The sequence below is a fragment of the Vicia villosa genome, linkage group LG6 (genome assembly GCF_029867415.1).
Source record: "Vicia villosa cultivar HV-30 ecotype Madison, WI linkage group LG6, Vvil1.0, whole genome shotgun sequence".
In the NCBI taxonomy this organism is placed as follows: Eukaryota; Viridiplantae; Streptophyta; class Magnoliopsida; order Fabales; family Fabaceae; genus Vicia; species Vicia villosa.
In genome coordinates, this window is record NC_081185.1 from 52,589,094 (window position 1) to 52,610,835 (window position 21,742).

General features: G+C 37.3%; 1 protein-coding gene across 1 annotated transcript; it reads right to left on the minus strand.

Annotated features, from left to right (window-relative positions):
* Positions 1 to 1,807: 1,807 nt before the first annotated feature.
* LOC131611519 (uncharacterized) lies at positions 1,808 to 2,516 on the minus strand. The gene is made up of 3 exons (XM_058883516.1): positions 2,393 to 2,516; positions 2,232 to 2,306; positions 1,808 to 2,152 (listed from the first exon to the last, which is right to left on the minus strand). Exons 1-3 carry the CDS (start codon positions 2,492 to 2,494, stop codon positions 1,862 to 1,864), a joined length of 468 nt encoding a protein of 155 aa, XP_058739499.1. The 5' UTR covers positions 2,495 to 2,516; the 3' UTR covers positions 1,808 to 1,861.
* Positions 2,517 to 21,742: the final 19,226 nt, after the last annotated feature.

The following is a 21,742-nucleotide window of genomic DNA, read 5'->3' on the forward strand; positions in this document are numbered from 1 at the left end:
ATTTGATGTTGATGATTGAGGATTATGTTATTCGGTTTTTAAATTCTTTTCCGCTGTGTTGAACATGGTTTACCGAACAATGTTATTTTGTTCCTCGTGAAAGCATGACAATCGATTTAATATTTTGTTTCTTTTGAACTGTGACATCCTTGTTCCATGTTAACTCTGAGTTTTATATTATATTCACTACAACACGCTGGGGCTTTAAAAGCGCTTTTTATGGGCTTTAAAAGCGCTTAAAAGCGCTGTGAAAGCCAGCGCTGGCGTAGGTAACAAAAGCGCTTCTGAAAGCGCTCTGGTAGGCCCCCCCTATAAGAGAGCTTTTCAGGAAAAAGTGCTCTGGTAGGCCCCCCCTATAAGAGCGCTTTTCTGGAAAAAGTGCTCTGGTAGGCCCCCCTTTAAGAGCGTTTTCCTGGAAAAAGCGCTCTGGTAGCCCCCCCTATAAGAGCGCTTTTCCAAAAGCGCTTTCGTATGTTGCGTTTTTTTTTATTTTTTATGCTTTTTTATTAATCTTTGGCAGCGCTTTTACTAAGAAGCGCTTTTGTAGGTGGACCTTTAAGAGCGCTTTTTAAAAGCGCTGTCGTTGCTAAATGAGGTATTTTAATGTGCAGTCTGTAATTTAATCCTCCCAGTCGACCTGTAATATTTTCGACCTGTAATATGTTTTCAACCTGTAATATTTTCGACCTGTAATATATTTTCGACGAAATAATTTCAGCCATCAGTAAGACAATATATATACTAATATAATACCATTATAATATCCAAAATTATATATATACATCATTACAACATCAATAATATTATAGTTCAAATCGACACAAATCCTACATGAAAAATTGCTTAATATAAAAGTGACACAAATCCTCTTTGATTTCTTCCAACATAAGTCTCGGGTACCCAGCAGCACGGAATTCGTCAAGGTACTACAAAACAAAAACATAATATGAATGATATATTTAGTTAAATGTAATAAATTATATGAAATTATCTTAAGTTATAAATTCATACCGTGAGCGGAATGTCTAATTGATTCGCCTGAAGGATTTCTTTCATAAACCTCAAAACAAAGTAACCGCAATCTGAACTGTTTCGTTGTTGCGGACACTACATAGAAAAACAAATAAGATTTTATAGTTGTCTTGTTTTATCAAGTAGCATAAATATTATAAGCAAAATTGTGAAAAATAATGTACCTGCACTTTGATCCAAGTAATGTTGTTTGATTTAGTCCGGGATACCTGTGCGTCCCGTTGACTTCGGAACACTTGTATTGATCTAATTAACAAATATATAAAAGCATATGTTTAGATCAATCCCACAAATAAGTAAATATATAAATATACACGAATATTTAGAACGATCCCACTTACAAAACAACGATTTCCTTCATAGTCGGATAATTGGTCGAGTCACCATTTACCGAATTCAGATAATACACGACTTCTCTTATAGAGTTGATAGCAAGCAACAACCAGTGTGCTCTATAAATTAAAACAATAGGTTATATGAAAATTTTGCTATACACAAAAGAAACAGAGATTAGATGAACCAAGAATGAGAAACTAACCCTACTGGTCGGGTATTATACGCCCAAAGATGCAGACTTTCTGAATTGCCGGTGGACATGAATCTATCGACTAAGAGCTGTCTAACTGATTCCGGTTCCGAAGCAATTGCCATTCCGCTGCAATGGGCGGAAGACACGAAACGGAATCTGTTAGACAATACAGTCCCGCGCAACACTCTGTCATATAACAACCTTAAATAAAAACATAATAAACATTAGATTATTTTCATTGAAATGTGTAAATAAATTATATTGTGGGACTAATTAAATAATATATCGGATGAGTGAATATTACCGGATGTATGAGTGCATATTACCGACGCCTAGTTGTTCATGCGTAAAAATCTCTTCCAAGTCATCAATTGCAATATGTGACTTGAATTCAATACCGAAGACACTTTCATCCATATTGATTTCACGTAAAGCACCATCCTTCAAATCGGACATATCAACCATTGTTGCGAGCGTCGTCCGGTATCGAGGCACAAAAGCACCGCCTTTTTTTGCCGCTATCTTCGGAGGACCAGTGGGTGGTACGCTACGAACTTGCTGCGTCACTTGTTGTGACTCCCGAGCGGATGCCTAAAAATCATATAAGTTAGGTAAAATATAAAATCATGCAGATTTAGATTCAGATTATATATTAACACTTTAAATGTACCTCTTTTAGTGATGCAACAGACTCCTCCTCCTGTAAAATCCCTTTACCCTTAATTGCGGGTTTTATAGGAGCAGTCTAAAATTAAAATGTAAAAATTAATTAATAAACGGTTTAGAATTGACATTCGAAAACTAAATGATTCATAATTGTTTTCAATATACCTCATCACTAATGGTAATGAGCTCCGAGGGCCATGCAACAAATGATCCTATTGCATCTCGCAGCAATGTCGTCTCTGAGACCATGTCAGGTACCGGTAGCATCGCATCATGATCTAATACAACATCCACCGATACTTTTAGGTGTCCATCCGGGAGCGGTCTATGGTGAAGTAAATCTCCCAAAGTGTTGTGCACTTTTCCCTTGCCAACTAGTCGATAATTCGGTGACGATAAGTATAGTTGGCAAGATGAAATGCCCTAAACCAATAGTAAATATAAAGTCATTATCATTAATAAAATAGAACAATTTGTAAGGAAAAAAATTTATAATTACCTCGGGAAATTTCCTTTACCAGTTGATACTAGCCTTATCACTAGTTTCTTTCACCGATGAAGTGTTGCACTTTTCTCTCATATACATATCTTTATCTCTTTGCAATTCAGAGACTTGTGCTTGCAATTCCTGCAACTTTTGCAACACTTCTTCATTGGTAAGATTTGATCTTCTCCTAGGACTCTTGTAAAAAGAGGTTGGAGTCACACCATGACCCTTACCCCTCACCCGACCGGGATACTCAGGAGCATCTAGTGCTCTACTAAGTACGCTCCCCTCACCGGTGGATACTGATTGCGACAAGGTCTCCTGTAATTCATTTACATTTCAATAATTATTAGTGGAGATAAAAAATCATTTATATATTAAAAAACATTTGATTTAATTAAAGACACAGTATTATACTTACACATTCAGTATAAACTCTCTGAACATCGGGATCGACAGCTTGATTCTTGCCCACACGAGCTTCCTTCCACAACACATGTACAGGAAGTGAAGTTTCCTCACTTTTAGTCTCCTCTAACTATGCATTGACACAAATGATAAAATCGTCAAATAAAACATGCACATTTAGACAATTAATTAAAACGTATTTCTATTTACTTACAATTTTATCCTCTAAGCGTGCATATCCCAAACGCCCTTTTTTGTATGGATACGCGGGTTTGGATGCTCTCGCACTATTCGTGGCACTCCTTTTCCGAAAATCTTCATCTCTTTGCTTTACAAACTCAGCCCAATCTTTTTCATCAATGAAGATCTCATACTTTTTTGGCCGTTCCGGTGCCTCTTCAAGAAAGTTTCCATCTTTATCCTTAAGATAGGTGTTTGTCAAAAAAGCTTTCCACCCTCTATATCTTTTGTCGGCCAAACTAAGTATGTAGCGTCTACGATCATCTGGTATCTCAAAAGTCCTCTGCAAAAAAACATACGCATAGTGTGTTAGTATAAGTAATTTAAACAATTTATCATCAAGATAATAACAACAATTAACCATATATGATATATACCTGAAGCTCGTCCCAAATCGCTTTTTTTTCGCATCCAACTCTTCGCTTTTCAGATTCCATTTAGCTACGGAGACCAGAATATGCATACGAACAAGTGTACCAATATAGCTTGTCAACTTTGCAGAATTAGGACCAATTGCTTGGTTTTCAGAATTCCAATCCAAATGGTATACTAATCCTTGGTCTCTATGTCGAATGATTCCCTTCATAATGGTGATGCCTCGTGCAACTTCTTTTGCTTCAGTATCAGGTGGAGCATTTGTATCCGGAGCATCTCTTTCTTGAGCATCTCTTTCTTGTGAGTTTTCTTGTGAGTTTTCAGGTGGAGCATCTCTATCCGGAGCCATTGAACCTGTATCAAACAAACTAAAGCACATTAGTACACTATTAATAAGCTAACAAACTATACAAGTCAAATGGAAGTCAAACCATACATGTACAAGTAAATCGGAAACGAAATCGGTACAAATCAAAATAAGCGTCAAAAAAGAAAGTTGTCGGAATTGAACGAAATTTACATGGCTATGGTAAAACGTCCCCACGGACTCAAAAATAAAGTCGGTTTTCCGAAATTCAGACCCTAAGCCCGACTTTTGATTACGGGCAGAAGCAAAACCGATAAAAAAACAGTCCCTAAATGTAAAGATAAGTGCATGAGCAGCTCCGGAATCGTCAAAATTCAAAAGTTATGTACAAAACGAGAATATGCACCACAATTGAATAAGTACTATACTATTGAATAAAACAATCGGTACAAATTGAATAAAGCAAATTAGTCGGAATATGTATACTATTACCTTTATCACTAACGTCTCTTTCTTTTCTTGGTAGGATTGTGTTCTACGCGTCTCTTAACAACGCGGGCGGTTGGATTGATCCAAATACCCTCATTATGATCATTTCTAGTACAAGATTCATTCTCATTTTGATCGTTTCTTGTACAAGATTCAATGCCAACACCAATATCACCTTGATCTTCAATGTTTTCATCAACTATTTTGTTAGATAAAAGCACTATAGACCATTTCGTACTTGTCGGATCATTGACATAGAACACTTGTTTAGCTTGAGAGGCTAGAATGAAAGGCTCATCTTTGTACCCTACCCTATTGAGATCCACTTGCAAAAATCCTGACTTATCCATTCGTATGCCACTATTATTTTCAACCCACTTGCAACCAAATACAGGAATCTGAAACTTCGCGTAATCAAACACCAAAATGCGCTCGATAACCCCAAAATATGACAAATTTGCAAATTTCGGATTTAAGTCATTCGCACTTGATATGTGCATTGCTTCAGCTACCAAGGTAACACCACTATTTTGCATAGTACTTTTATCATCCTGTTCTTTGGTATAAAATGTGTATCCATTAATTGCGTATGCGCTATAAGAAAGCACAATTACACTTGGACCATAGGCTAAACATCTCAACCTTTCTGTTACTGAAGCAGGATCTGAACGATACTTTGAATAAATATGATCCCTAAACCACGGTATGAAACTTCGATTGTGCTCTCGTACTATCCAGTTCTCATTTCTATTTGGATTTAAATCTCGGAGAACAACCTTGTGCATTTCAACATACGGCTCAACCTCAATCTCATTGTGCAGAACATACAAGTGCGCTTGATCCCGTTCGACCATTGATATTGTCACAACTTTATTTCCAATTAGCCTTTTTCCTTCTTTTTTTTCGACAATATGAGATTTAGGGAGTCCAATTGATTGAACATTTGACAGATATTCAGTACAAAACTCAACCGCTTCTTCAACAATGTATCGTTCGGCAATACAACCCTCCGGTCGACTTCTGTTTTTCACGTACCCTTTTAATATTTTCATATAACGTTCAGCAGGGTACATCCATCTCATATAAGATGGTCCGCACAATTGTGTCTATTTCATAAGATGAACGACTAGATGAACCATTATGTCAAAAAACGAGGGAGGAAAATACATTTCAAGATCACATAAAGTAACAACTATCTCTTTTTGCAATGTTGGTAAGATCGCGGGATCGACCACCTTACTGCAAATTGACTTGAAGAAGAAACACAGCTTAGTTATTGCGCTTCTTACTTTTTCTGGCAGAATAGAACGTATACCTATTGGTAAAAAGTGTTCCATTATAACATGGCAATCATGCGTCTTCAAACTCTTTAACTTGAGGTCTTTCATGGACACAAGTCTTCTAATATCTGAAGAGTAGCCTTCTGGAACTTTAACTTCACTGAGGAACTTACACAATGTTTTCTTCTCCTTTCTAGATAGAGTGTAAACAGCAGGTGGCAGATATGTTCGTTTTCCTTTCGTCACGGGTCCCAATTCAGTTCTCATTCCCATGTTTACCATGTCCTTCCTTATGTTGAGGCCATCCTTAGACTTTCCTTGTATATTGAGTAACGTACCTATGACGCTGTCAAATACATTTTTTTCAATATGCATAACATCCAGGAAATGTCTTACGTACAACGACTTCCAATATGGAAGTTCAAAAAAAAATTGACTTCTTCTTCCACCCACCCTTGACAAGTGAATGTGCAAAAGGCTTGCCAAACTGAGTGCTCACATCTTTCACCTTTTCAAAAATTTGATCACCTGACAAAAAAGGCGGGGCTGTACGATGTTCGGCCTTTCCATTGAATGCTTTTCTCCACCCACGGTAGTGATGATTAGAATTTAAGAATCTACAATGGCCGAGAAAGACATTCTTCTGACAAAGCTCCAATCGTGTCGTATCGGTTTCATCTTCACAAACAGGACACGCCTTTTGACCTTTATTGATGTACTCGGATAGATTTCCGTATGCTGGAAAATCATTAATTGTTCCAAACAACATCGCCCTCAAGTTGAAACTTTCCTTCCTATACCCATCGTAAACCTCCACACCGTTCTCCCACAAAAACTTTAAATCTTCGATTAACGGTGCCAAGTATACGTCTATGTCATTCCCTGGTTGTTTAGGCCCAGAAATTAGCATAGATAACATCATGTACTTACGCTTCATATATAGCCACGGAGGTAGGTTATAAATCATAAGAATCACAGGCCATGTGCTATGCGAGATACTTTGAATACCATGCGGGTTCATTCCATCAGTAGACAATGACAACCGAAGGTTTCTTGCTTCTTTTCCAAATTCAGGATAATCAGTATCAACTTTCATCCATTGTGGTGAGTCTGCCGGATGTCGCAACTTTCCATCAATAATTCTTTCATCTGCATGCCAAGTCAAGTGTCTTGAATCGGTCTCACTACGATACATGCGTCTAAGTCTCGGAATTATAGGAAAATACCATAAGACTTTAGCAGGAGACAACTTTTTCTTATATCGAGGGGCACCACATTTAGGACACTCATTCAACGCTGCATACTCGTTTCGAAACAAAACGCAATCGTTTGGACATGCATGTATCTTATCATAGCTCATGCCAATAGAGGACAACATCTTTTTGGCTTCATACGTTCGATTGGGAAGAACATTATCCTTTGGTAGCATATCTTTCATAAGGGCTAATAACTCTGTGAAACTTTTATCCGACCATCCATTGTCCGCCTTTAAGTTGTACAACTTTAACACCGCAGACAATCTTGTGAATTTTGAACAACCATCATACAACGGTTTCTCTGCATCGCTTACCAACCTCTCAAACATTTTGGGACAATCTGCAAGATCTTCTTCAAGCGCTTCTGCAATCTCTTCGACTCGATCGCAATCGTATGTGTCTGTGCAATCGTCGTTTGAAGCATACTTCCTATTACAACTCGACTCAGCATTCCCGTTACTTTTCTCACCATGCATTGTCCAACATGTATAACTTCTATCAATTCCAAACCGTAGTAAATGGGATGCCAACTTATTCTCGTCAACCTTACCCCCATAACAGCAACCCAGGCAAGGACACGGCATTCGAAGCGGGTCTTCGGAGTGCGCAACCGCAAACTCAATGAATTCCCATACCCCTTTCTCATACTCTTTCGACAATCGGTTTGAATTCATCCATGTCTTATCCATGTCTTAATTAAGCTAAACAAATGCTTCTTGGTTTCTCTATCAGGTACTAAGGAATTCTGTCAAGATAATAAATAGCTATCATCATAATAGAATACCTAATCAGAATACCCGATTTCTTAAAGAAGACATTACCTTATTTCAAGGTAATATAAGTCCACAAACCAAAAAACTGGTTGAGAGACACTAAATTGATATTAAATAGAACCATAAACAATAAACTATAAGCAGAAAATAACAAACTATAAGCAAGAAGAAAGGGATAGTAACCTGAGTTAGACTTGATGTGGGAGATGGGTAGGTTTGAATCGGCGTTGTACAAGTAGAAACCAGAGACTTCAAAGTAACTGTAAAATTAAACACACACACACGATGCAGTTAAATAATATGATTAAAATTATAAAGTCCAAGACCATTTTATAATTAACCTACTTCTACAATACAAAATCCTAGAAATAAGAAAAAGGATAATATAACCAGTAAACCAAGAAATAAGAAAACTCAACATCACTGAACCAATCTGAACAGCATGTTAGAGATATTAACCAACAAGGAGTTCCACTGAACAATTTAATTTAAGCATTTAATTGAATATCTTATTGACAATGCATAGCACTGTCATTGTATCGGAGCTTGACAAGAGGTAATAAGTTCAAATTGTTCCACCCAAAAGCTTCTACTTAAATTATATTTGATAAACTACAAAACAATGTGATAAAAATAAGGCAGGTACCGTGAAAGAAGACGGCGGCGCTTTTCTGCGTTTGAAACGGCGAGGGGAGTGCAGGAAGAAGACGGTGGCTTCAGCATCGTGAATGAAATCGGATTCTTCAAAGTAACTGTAAAATTAAATAAAAATATACCAAAACAAATCAATAGACCTCCAGTAGAATAATAATATGATTAAAATCATAAAGTCCAACACATAATTATGCTACAAATAATAGTTCCTTGTTTTCCTTTTGACAGTTAAGGTCATTTACATTCCTTTTACATGAAATTCTGAAGTTCATGTTACTAGTTTTCTCCTTTTGAAACATAAAATTAAGCATAGTTGCATAGTAAAATAATAATGATAATGCAAAATTCTTATCACCAAACTATTTCTTAATTTAACATAACCTTGATAATAACGAAGATATGGGCAAGGTAAAATACAAATAGCCATAATCATATAGCTTACAGGTGGCGAAAACAAGAGGAAAAATTACTATATATTGCACCATTTGAAAGAAATCCTTTTTTATAGAATAATATCTTGCCATGAGAATATATATGTCAGTGATGCGTTTATCATCATTGAACTCAAAACTCAGCCAAAAATAAACCAATTAAGTAGAACAGTGATCTCATATTAAATAATATGCACGTAGTTAACCCAAGCAAGTTTTGAAATCCAAAACATCAGCAGAAACAGAATTCACAGTCCAACTATTAAAGAAAAACCTGAACACGTAGTTAACCGGTTCTAAAAATCCTAAAGTGCAATTGATCCGGTCCCAAGATTCAAATCTCTAAACTTAATAAAGAACACACAGTACAGGGGCTGATTTAAACAATCTCTAAACTTAATAAAGATCACACAGGATGAGAGAACCTTAATAGAACTTCAAAGAACATTGCAAATGAAACAAGAATGCACTGCACAAATTCTAACCAACCAAATCTCCCTAAACCCCTTTCCATCATACTATCAGTTAAAGGAAGCACTTTTTCCTGCTCAACAGAATCAGAATTTGTTAAAACCGGAACTGAATCTTCAATTGCCATAGCTATTTAAATTAAACTAAAATCAAAATCAAAATCAAAATCAAAATCCTAAGCTAGTACTTTCAATTGAATAAATACTAGAAGCCTAGAATTATGAACACATAGATCAAAATTGGTGTCTATAAATAGAGAAAATTCAACATCAACACACACCAAACATAACCTTAGCTGTGAGTTTCACTTCAACTACTACCAACGACTAAGGCGCTGAACGCGTGATGTGTCCAATTTTATATAGATTTCGTGAGATTTCCTTCAATTAATTTAACAATAACGTGCACAAAGCATGGTTGCTTTCAAATTTTTCAACTATCATAATCACAGTCAAACAAAAACTAGCAAAGAAAAACAAACTTTATATATTATCATGATCTTGTGAGAAAACTTACATTGAGAAGATACGTCGAACACCTCGTCTGCAAGATTGAACACCTTTTCCGCGGTTTGAAACGGCGAGGGGAGTGCAGGAAGAAGACGGTGGCTTCAGCTTCGTGAATGAAATTGGATTCTTCTTTGAATTCGTGGTTAAGTTTTCTGGAATGAGCTTGAAATCGTGAGGGATTCTGAAATGTTAGTAGAAAGTTTAAGTTTTATGGGTTTTCTGGGTAGAGAATGAAAGAGGAATTAGGGATTCTGAAATATGAAACGCGCGTTAGAAAAATTGGTTTTTAAAAATTTTAATTTTAAAAAGGCTATGACAGCGCTTCTGAAAAGCGCCTTCGTAGCCAGGCCTTTACCAGCGCTTTTTGGGGAAAAAGCGCTCTTGTAGCCCACCCCCTATAGCAGCGCTTCTGAAAGCGCTTTCATAACCCACCTATAAGAGCGCTTCTGAAAAGCGCTTTCGTAACCCCCCCCCCCCCCCATACCAGCGCTTTTAGAAAGCGCTTTCGTATCCCCCCTATACCAGCGCTTTTGGAAAGCGCTTTCGTACCCCCCCTATAAGAGCGCTTTTTTAGCGTGTTTTTTAATTTTGTTTTTAGCGAAGCCTATACCAGCGCTTTTTCCTAAAAGCGCTTTCGTAGGGGTGCTGCTAAAAGACAAATTTGGTATAGTGATTCCACGGGGCTTTATAGGGGTGTTACAATACACATTAGAGAATGAAAGCCTTAAACCTTTCCCTACGCTACAAAAAAGTGCGGACAAGACGGACACGCCTGACCTATTTTCCACCCTTATCCGACGACTTGATTTGCATCAATTGACAGTTGCTCTTGGCCTTTATATTCGACACGCCCATTTCGAGGGATAGGACTAGCACACAATGAGAGCTTCATTATATGCCTGATTGTTTCTAGCCTTTAATTCAAATTTCAACGACTACTCGATTTGTCCTTCCAATAATATCCTGGCACCATTTCCCTTTAAGTTAGATGCGCCATCTACTGATAGTGTCCACATGGGGGAGCCTCCTCATCTACTGGAGAACTGTATTCTGCCAGAAAATCAAATATTACTTATCATTTAATTCTTCCTATCGGTATATATTTGGTATCATAATCAAATAGTTCAACCGCCCAAGATATCATCCTTCCTGCTAAATTCAACTTCTTTAGGACCTGTCAAAAGGGATAGTTGGTTTTTACCATTGCCTAATGCCTTAGAAAGTAGGGTATGAGTTTGCTTGCCGTTATCACAACTGTTAGAACAAGATTTGTTCTTATCAATTATCTTAGTTTTGATGATAACAATAATATGAATTTTGCTTAAGATAATATGGTACTCTAATCCAATGCAATTTCCCTTTCAGGAAATATATAAAGAGTACGCATAATTCAGCGCTCAGAAGATGTGTCTCAAATGGTTCAGCATGCAACATCAGAACATGGTCTGGCAAGACATCAGAAGATGGTCGAAGCAGAATCAGAACATGGGTCTATGGAAGCATCAGAAGAACATGAGATCAGAAGCACTGAAGATCAGAAGATGGTATCACGCTCAGAAGCACTTCAAGGTCAGAAGATCAGAAGATGCTATGCACCAAGCTGTTTGACTCTGATGATATTCAAACGTCGTATTCACAAACATCAGATCAGAAGGAAGTACACGTGGCAGACTACGCTGACTGACAAAAGGAACGTTAAAAGCTACTAAAGGCTACGTCAGTAGACACAGCGTGAACAAGGCTCGAGGTAGTTGACAAAAGCGTATAACATTAAATGCAATGCTGTACGGAACACGCAAAGCATTAAATGCATTCAACGGTCATCTTCTCAACGCCTATAAATATGAAGTTCTGATGAGAAGCAAGGTTAACGATCCTGAACAAAGACAATTCAAATTAACTTGCTGAAACGCTGTTCAAATCAAAACTCAGAATCTTCATCTTCATCAAAACTCACTACATTGCTGTTGTAATATTTTAGTGAGATTAAGCTTAAACGTTAAGAGAAATATCACAGTTGTGATTATCGCTTTTAAGAAGCATTTGTAAACTCTTGAATTGATTACATTAAGTTGTAAGGAACTAGAGTGATCGTGTGATCAGTATACTCTAGGAAGTCTTAGCAGTTGGCTGAGCAGTTTGTAACTAGAGTGATCAGGTTGATCAGTAGACTCTAGAGAAAAGTCTTAGGAGTGAACTAAGCCTAGAGTGATCGTGTTGATCAGTAGACTCTAGAAAAGTCTTAGAGGGTATCTAAGCAGTTGTTCCTGGAGTGATCAGTGTGTGATCAGAAGACTCTGGAAGACTTAGTTGCGGACTAAGTGGAAAACCATTGTAATCCGTGCGATTAGTGGATTAAATCCTCAGGTTGAGGTAAATCATCTCTGCGGGGGTGGACTGGAGTAGCTTCGTTAACAGCGAACCAGGATAAAAATAATTGTGCAATTTATTTTTATCGTCCAAGATTTAAAGTCACACTTATTCAATCCCCCCCTTTCTAAGTGTTTTTCTATCCTTCAATTGGCATCAGAGCGCCGGTTCTAAGGTGCAAGCACTTAACCGTGTTTAGAAAAGATTCAGGAAGAGAAAAACGCTTCAGTAAAAGATGGTTGATGAAAGTGAAAAGTCTACACCTACACCTGCATCTACATCTGGCTCTGCTGAGCAATACAACGGTAACAATGGTTATACTAGACCGCCGGTATTTGATGGTGAAAACTTTGAATACTGGAAAGATAAACTGGAAAGTTACTTTCTGGGTCTAGATGGTGATCTATGGGATCTTCTGATGGATGGTTACAAACATCCAGTAAATGCCAGTGGCGCAAAGCTGTCAAGGCAAGAAATGAATGATGATCAAAAGAAGCTTTTCAGGAATCATCATAAATGCAGAACTGTTTTGCTGAATGCTATTTCTCATGCTGAGTATGAGAAGATATCTAACAGGGAAACAACCTATGACATATATGAGTCCTTGAAAATGACTCATGAGGGAAATGCTCAAGTCAAGGAGACAAAAGCTCTTGCCTTAATCCAGAAGTATGAAGCCTTCAAGATGGAGGATGATGAAGACATTGAAAAGATGTTTTCGAGATTTCAAACTCTGACTGCTGGATTGAGAGTTCTTGACAAAGGATACACCAAGGCTGATCATGTAAAGAAGATCATCAGAAGCTTACCCAGAAGATGGGGTCCGATGGTGACTGCATTCAAGATTGCGAAGAATCTGAATGAAGTTTCTCTGGAAGAGCTTATCAGTGCCTTGAGAAGTCATGAGATTGAGCTGGACGCAAATGAGCCTCAAAAGAAAGGTAAGTCTATTGCATTAAAATCAAATATCAAGAAATGCACTAACGCCTTTCAGGCCAAAGAAGAAGATCCTGAAGAATCAGAATCTGAAGAAGAAGATGAACTGTCCATGATTTCCAGAAGGCTAAATCAACTCTGGAAGACCAAGCAAAGGAAGTTTAGAGGCTTCAGAAGTTCAAGGAAATTTGAACGTGGAGAATCTTCGGATGAAAGAAGATTTGACAAGAAGAAGGTCATGTGCTATGAATGCAATGAGCCTGGACACTACAAGAATGAATGTCCAAATCTTCAGAAGGAAAGTCCCAAGAAGAAGTTTCATAAGAAGAAAGGTCTTATGGCAACCTGGGATGAGTCAGAAGATGATTCAGAAGATGAGCAGGCCGACTGTGCGCTGATGGCGACAGAAGATGACGGATCAGAATCTACATCAGAATCAGATTCTGAAGAGGTATTTTCTGAACTTACTAGAGATGAGTTAGTTTCCGGTCTAACTGAACTTCTGGAACTCAAGTCTCAGATTAGTCTCAAATACAAAAAGCTGAAAAAGCAATTTGAATTTGAAACAAAGAAGCTTGAGTTGGAGAATTCTGAATTAAAAGAAAAACTTTTAAAATTATCCAATAATGTTGGATCTCCTTCTGATTCAGAAAAATCCACTCCTAGTCTAAACCATATTCTGAAAGAATATGATTTAAGTTTCAGGAAGTTCTTATCTAGAAGTATTGGCAGAAGTCAGCTAGCTTCTATGATATATGCTGTGTCTGGAAACAAAAGAGTCGGCATTGGTTTTGAGGGTGAAACCCCATACAAACTTGAACCTGTTGATGAAATGAAAATTACATACAAGCCATTGTATGATCAGTTCAAGTATGGCCACTCTCATGATATTAGGCACACTTCACATGCACAAAGTTTTCACATAACACACACCAAGAAGCATGTGACACAACCTAGGAAATATCATGAAACTCACATTAAAAATTATCATGCTGTTCCTCCTATTGCTTATAATGTCAAACCCAAGTTCAATCAGAACTTGAGAAAATCTAACAAGAAAGGACCCAAGAAGATGTGGGTACCAAAGAAAAAGATTATTTCTTTTGCAGATTCTCTTGATAACAAAGAAGACAACATTCAACATGACATGACACCTGAACTCAAGTTGCTCTTAACACTTGAAGGGAAGAAAGACTGTCTTCCAAGATCTGGTTCTTAAATCTGTTGAAGAAACTATGTTTGTAGGAATTCAGAAAAGAAGCTTATTAGTCTTGGAACCATCTATGATGTTTGCCTCTAAGGCTTTGATGTTTCTTTCTTGTGTATTCTGAATGCTCTAAATGCTACAGAATATACAACATTGAAACATTGATTGTGGACAAATCAATAAACATCTGTTTTGATGATAAATTTGTTTCTGATGAAACAAAGAGCTTGAGAATTTCTGCAGATACAGTTTTGTCTTATCAAAAGCTGCAGAACAAAGAAGTGAACCTCCAGAAGCTGTGTACATCAGAAGTAATGGATCAGAAGATCATTCAGACTTATATCAGCACACTTCAGAAGGAGTATTTCCAGAAGAGAAACTTGATCATCTCAGAAGCAGTGATCAGAATCTGAAGGCGTAAAGTCTATTCTTAATACAGCTGTCATCTATTATCTGATGATGAACACGTGTCTGTACGGTTTGTACAAAGCGTGCAGTTGAAAAGACGCCGACCTAGGTAACTGTTTAAATTATTTCATTTACCACGTTCTCTCTCCTCACGTCACTCATCATTTAATAAAATTGATTTCCTTTGATTCTGGAACTGTTCAATTTATATTCTTTTCAAATCCGTCTCTATATATGCTTTTCAAATCATATCATACATCTTTTTCGCTCCTTTGTCTCTCTCTCTCTCTCCTTGCATTCTCTCGTTTGAAAAGTTCTTAGCCGTTTTCTAAAAAAAAAACCTAATCGAAAACCCAGTTCGCTTCTCTTGCTCGTTTTCGTTCATTCTGTTCAATGGCTGCTTCTTCATCTCATTTTGCTGGTTCATCTACTCTTCTTCATATGCACGAAGAAACACACCAGGAACTCACCCCTGTTGTTGCATGCTCCATCCCCAAAGATGAATTGGAAGTTCTGTGTGAACTCATGGTCGACTTTGACAACCTTGAAGAAAATCAATTTCACCTTAAAGAAGACATCATCTTTCAAGGATGGACCTCGTTGTTTGCTGAGTTCGTTGGCCCTGTTTATCCGGATCTTGTCAAGGAGTTCTGGGTACATGCTGTGGTTGCACCAAAAGCTATACTCTCTTTTGTCCATGGAAAGTCTGTTGTTGTTACTGAAAACATCCTAAGAGTGATGTTTGATCTGAAAAATCCTGAAGGGGTTTTTGAGTCTGATCAAAGAGAAGATTGGGAAGATATTCTATCCACTCTCTATTCAAATGTCAAGAAAACTAAATATGTTAAGAATTTGAGAGATATCTACAGAATCTGGACAAAGATCCTTCTCGGGTGCTTCTACCATAGGAAATCAACTCATGCCTCGGATTTCATCAGTAATGATCAAAGGTATATTCTTTATTGCATTGCCACTCAGAAGAAGGTTGATGCGATTTACATTATCTTCAACCATATGTGGAAAGCAGTAAAGGATTCCAGGAATGCTTTCAGAAAGGAAAATGCTGGAACAACCATTCCTTTTGGTAGGATTATTACAAACCTTCTGGTACATTCCAAGATTGTTGAAAGTCTGGAGTCTGAAGGTATCATCAAAGATCTTGCTGTCACCACTGGAGCCTGTCTGAATGCCTTCTCTTTAAAGAAGATGAAAATAATTGACACTTTTCTCAAAGTTCCTGAACCTCTAGCTGGAACAAGAACCATAAGAGAACCAGTTCTGGCTGACTTTGAAACCTTCTTCAATAGTGAGGTACCTGAAGTCAGAACTGATTATCTGAAATCTCTTGAAGAGAATAAGAGTTTTAAAGATCAAGACAAAGGTGCTCCTTTCAAAGTAAATCGCAAGAGGGAAGAAAGGACTAAAAGAAAGCATGATCATCCTTCTGCTGTCTCTAAACAAGAGGTTTCTAAAAAGGTGATTGCTAATGTTGTTAAGGCCGTATCTGATGACTTTGAGAAAGAGAAAAAGAAGAAGAAGTCAAACAAAAATGATGAGATGGTTGAGGCTGTTGAAAAGAAGACAACCAAGAAGAGGAAGATGATTATTCAAAGCTCTGATGAAGACAATATCCCTCAAGAAGCTGAAAACCAACAAGAAGTTCAGGCTTATGTCAGAAGGAAAGAAATCTCTAGAGGCAAAGCAAAGATTATTGAAGAGCCGAAGAGTAAAAAGCTGAAGAAAACGGAGGATGTGACCAAAGCGCTTCTGAATAGTTCCAAAGGTATATGCATTTCTGAATCTATTTCTGTTCCTGTTGTTCGTTCAGAAGTTACACCAATAGAGGTTGTACCTACCCCTGAACCAGAAAAAGCCTCATCAGAATCACCTGTTTATGTCCATGTTCTTACACCTCCATCTTCTCCTTTAACCATTCCTTCCTCTCCACCTACCATAGATCTTGTTCTGGATATACAACCCCTTCAAACTCTCTTTCCATCTCAACCTTCTCTCAATACCACTCTTGAACATACTCCCTCCACCTCTCAAAACAATCCTTGTGATTCTCCTTTTCCAACCTCTGCATCACATGAGCAGCTGCTCCGTGATTGCAACTACACTCCCAAGCCTCGTCCTGAAGCTGAAGTGGTAGTGTTAGATTCTGATACTGAAGCAGAATCTTCTTATAGGTTGGATAGAGAACCTCATCCGTACTTCACTTCCAACCCTGCCTTTTCAAACACCCAAATAAAATCCCGCCCTGTATATCCTATTGGTGTAGTTTTTGAAAACATAAGGAAGAATCTCAGAAGTACCTTTGATACTCTCAGAATTGCTGAAAGTTCTGGATTGAATGATGTTGCTATGCGGAACTTCTGGAGGATCTTTCGCAGAAAATCAGATGCTCTGTTTTTAGAACTTCAGGAAGCCTGTGTAGCTGCTGCCCCACGGCCTCGTGGAATTCTGAGGAATTATGAAGACTTCTGGTTTGCTCGCCTCAAAGGTAGATATCTGTTGGAAGAGAAGCCCTTTGTGGATGAGATGGAACAGTTGAGACTGGCTGCTGCAATGGAAGCAAATCCTTGCAGAGAGATTGTGGTTTGGATACCTCAATATCCTGTTCTGCTCGGAGATTTCAAGACTCTCTTTGACTATCTGAGGGAAAACCCGTCTGAGAAAGATCCAAACTTGGTCATTCCAGAAGTTGTTGACCCACCAGTAGTTGAAGGTCCTTCTGCTCCCAGGAATCTAGCTGCCATTCTTCAGGCACTTGAGAATGGAGACTCGGAAATTCCTGCTGCAGAGTATGGAGATGCTTCTATGCAAGAAGCAGATGCTGAAGATCATGTTGCTGAATCAGACCCTGTTGAGGATATCCCAGCAAATGATACTTCTATGGAAGCTGCAGATCAAGTTGTCATTCCTGTGGTTGAAAGCGGTGAAGCTTCTTCTGATGAACCTTCTCGTCTTGCAAGGACTCTAGAAGCGATTCAGAGGAGACAGGATGAACAAAGCTCACTCAATGACAAGTATGATGCTTTCATTGAAAGGCAAGAAGGACACAACAACGAGATGAAAGAGATGCTGGCCAAGATCTTGTCAAGACTAGGGCCATCTTAGATTGAGTCTGTGTTGTTTCTTTCTTTTCTTTGCATCTGTTTTGTTTCTGTGCATCTGATCTTTTCATCCTGTACTTTTGTACCCATTGGTTGAACCTTAATGAAATCATCTTCTTCCTCCATGTGTTCTGTTTTATTCATCTGAATCTTTTCTATTTTTTGATGATATGACAAAAAAGGGGGAGAAATACTGTGATAAATGATTTGATTTAATCAGTTGCATTAACTAACAAGAACTGCAAGTTCTATATGGTTTAAGTGTTTTGCAGGTATAAAAAAAGTGAAGAAAATCTTCAGAAGCAAACACTAGAAGCAAAACCATGGAAACTGAAGCAAGCTGAGTGCTGTCAAGCTTCAGAGATCAGAAGCAAGAAAGAAGAATGAATCAGAAGCACTGATAATAGAATTTGAATATCATTGTCTATCTTGTTCTGACAAAATTCTATTTGCTCTGATACATATAATGTTATGGCTCTGATACATTATTTGCTCCGATACATTATTTCAGCCTATATGGCTCTGATACATATAATGTGTTCAAACATACATTTTATGTTCTAACTCGTTCATGCTGACTTTTGTCGTTTAGTTTTTGTTCTGTAACATTTCAGGATGTAGAGATGCTCAGATGATGCTCTGGTACATTCAACAATGTTCTGATACAAATCTAGCATGAAGTGATGTTTGGTAGACATTCAAAGTTCTGAAGCTATCCGAGGGAAGCAGAAATCAGAAGATGTGAATGTTCTAAAAGATCCAGAAATTCAAGTTCTGAAGCTGTCCTGAATGGAAGCAGAAGTCAGAAGCTGTGAATGTTCTGAAGATCAAAGAAATTCAAGTTCTGAAGCTGTCCAATGGAAGCAGAAGTCAGAAGCTATGAATTCTCTGAAGGCAGAAGCTTATATGATCGTCTCTACCGAAATAATCAGGGAAGTCTTTTATCAAAGTTCTTCGAGTATTTATTTCAGGGGGAGATTATTTATCTCAGGGGGAGATTGTTAATCTCAGGGGGAGACATATTCATATGCTTATGCTATAGCTGTGTAATTTGTCTTTTGCCGTCTACTCTTTCTGATCGCAAATTCATATCATTTATATATGTTTTTGTCATCATCAAAAAGGGGGAGATTGTTAGAACAAGATTTGTTCTTATCAATTATCTTAGTTTTGATGATAACAATAATATGAATTTTGCTTAAGATAATATGGTACTCTAATCCAATGCAATTTCCCTTTCAGGAAATATATAAAGAGTACGCATAATTCAGCGCTCAGAAGATGTGTCTCAAATGGTTCAGCATGCAACATCAGAACATGGTCTGGCAAGACATCAGAAGATGGTCGAAGTAGAATCAGAACATGGGTCTATGGAAGCATCAGAAGAACATGAGATCAGAAGCACTGAAGATCAGAAGATGGTATCACGCTCAGAAGCACTTCAAGGTCAGAAGATCAGAAGATGCTATGCACCAAGCTGTTTGACTCTGATGATATTCAAACGTCGTATTCACAAACATCAGATCAGAAGGAAGTACACGTGGCAGACTACGCTGACTGACAAAAGGAACGTTAAAAGCTACTAAAGGCTACGTCAGTAGACACAGCGTGAACAAGGCTCGAGGTAGTTGACAAAAGCGTATAACATTAAATGCAATGCTGTACGGAACACGCAAAGCATTAAATGCATTCAACGGTCATCTTCTCAACGCCTATAAATATGAAGTTCTGATGAGAAGCAAGGTTAACGATCCTGAACAAAGACAATTCAAATTAACTTGCTGAAACGATGTTCAAATCAAAACTCAGAATCTTCATCTTCATCAAAACTCACTACATTGCTGTTGTAATATTTTAGTGAGATTAAGCTTAAACGTTAAGAGAAATATCACAGTTGTGATTATCGCTTTTAAGAAGCATTTGTAAACTCTTGAATTGATTACATTAAGTTGTAAGGAACTAGAGTGATCGTGTGATCAGTATACTCTAGGAAGTCTTAGCAGTTGGCTGAGCAGTTTGTAACTAGAGTGATCAGGTTGATCAGTAGACTCTAGAGAAAAGTCTTAGGAGTGAACTAAGCCTAGAGTGATCGTGTTGATCAGTAGACTCTAGAAAAGTCTTAGAGGGTATCTAAGCAGTTGTTCCTGGAGTGATCAGTGTGTGATCAGAAGACTCTGGAAGACTTAGTTGCGGACTAAGTGGAAAACCATTGTAATCCGTGCGATTAGTGGATTAAATCCTCAGGTTGAGGTAAATCATCTCTGCGGGGGTGGACTGGAGTAGCTTCGTTAACAGCGAACCAGGATAAAAATAATTGTGCAATTTATTTTTATCGTCCAAGATTTAAAGTCACACTTATTCAATCCCCCCCTTTCTAAGTGTTTTTCTATCCTTCAACAACCACCAAAGCGAACCTCTCAATATTGTAGTACTTGTGCTTAACACCCTTAAACACCTACTCAAGAAATTTATAGATCGCTCAACTTTATCTCACTTCTATGAAAAATACATATAACAATGGTCGCGAAAGCCCTATAATAACAGTTGAACAACCATTGTTAGGTAGGGTGTAGTTGTAAGTGGGTTAATTACAATCACAGTCTATTTTCCGTGGTAGTAAACTGTATAGCGCACTACATACAACCACTATTGTATTAAACAACTGTTGTTGTATGTCTTTTAATAAATAAATAAATAAAAAGCAGCAGTAGAACAACAACAACAACAAGAACAAAAAAAAACAAGAAGAAGAAGAACAACAATAACAAGAAAAAGAGGAAGAAGAAGAAGAAGAAGAACAAAAACAACAACAATAACAATAACAAAATAACAACAAAACAACAACAAGAACAACAATAATAACAACAAGAAAAAAAAGAACAAGAACAACAACAATAACAATAACAAAAAAAAAGAACAACAAGAACAAAAAAAAAACAAAAACAAGAAGAAGAAGAACAACAATAACAAAAAAAAGAACAATAAGAACAAAAAAAAAAAACAACAACAACAAGAAGAACAACAATAACAAAAAAAAGAAGAAGAAAAAGAAGAAAAAGAACAACAACAACAAAATAACAACAAAACAACAACAAGAACAACAATAATAACAAAAAGAAAAACAAGAACAAGAACAACAACAGTAAAAAAAAGAACAACAAGAACAAACATTTTTAACTTGAATCCATACTTTCCTTGTCTCATTCAAGTTGGAGAAGAGATGATGGAGTTCTAAAATTTTTTAATGAAAGAAATGATGTTTTCGAGTTTTGTTTATGGAAGAAATGATATTTTTGAGTTTGGTTTAGTGGAGAAATAGAGTGTCGTAAATGAAAGATGACGTTTGGAGGTAGAATATGAAGTTATTCTAAGTTGGAAGTTCATCTAAGTTTTAGGTTTCATGCGTATCACTAATGGTATAGTCTTGAGCGTTGATACTCACTAAATGGACTGCAAAGATTTGTTTAAGGACGATGAAGAAACTCAATAAACACGCTTATATTTCCCCATGACCCTGAGTGAATTTTCACCACAGTTAGAAGTTCCAAACATTGTGAAAAGTGGCTTAAAAATAAATAAAAAATGAAACTGTAGGAGTTAGGATTCGAACCCATGATCCAGAGTCACTTTTCACCACGGTTGGAACTTTCAACCGTAGTAGTAAAGTGGATAGTGTGCTACATACAACAAAGGCTGTATAAAACAATCATTGTTGTATGTCTTTTAATAAAATATAAAAAAATATAGTAGTAGAACTACAACAACAAGATTCAAACTCATGACCATGCGCCACCTTTT

Coding starts and splice junctions, on each gene's coding strand:
- LOC131611519 (XM_058883516.1), bottom strand. CDS start 2,494: ATGCTACCGGTACCTGACATGGTCTCAGAGACGACATTGCTGCGAGAT. Junction 2,307..2,392: donor TCATTACCATTAGTGATGAG/GTATATTGAAAA, acceptor TTTTAATTTTAG/ACTGCTCCTATAAAACCCGC. Junction 2,153..2,231: donor CTGTTGCATCACTAAAAGAG/GTACATTTAAAG, acceptor TATGATTTTTAG/GCATCCGCTCGGGAGTCACA.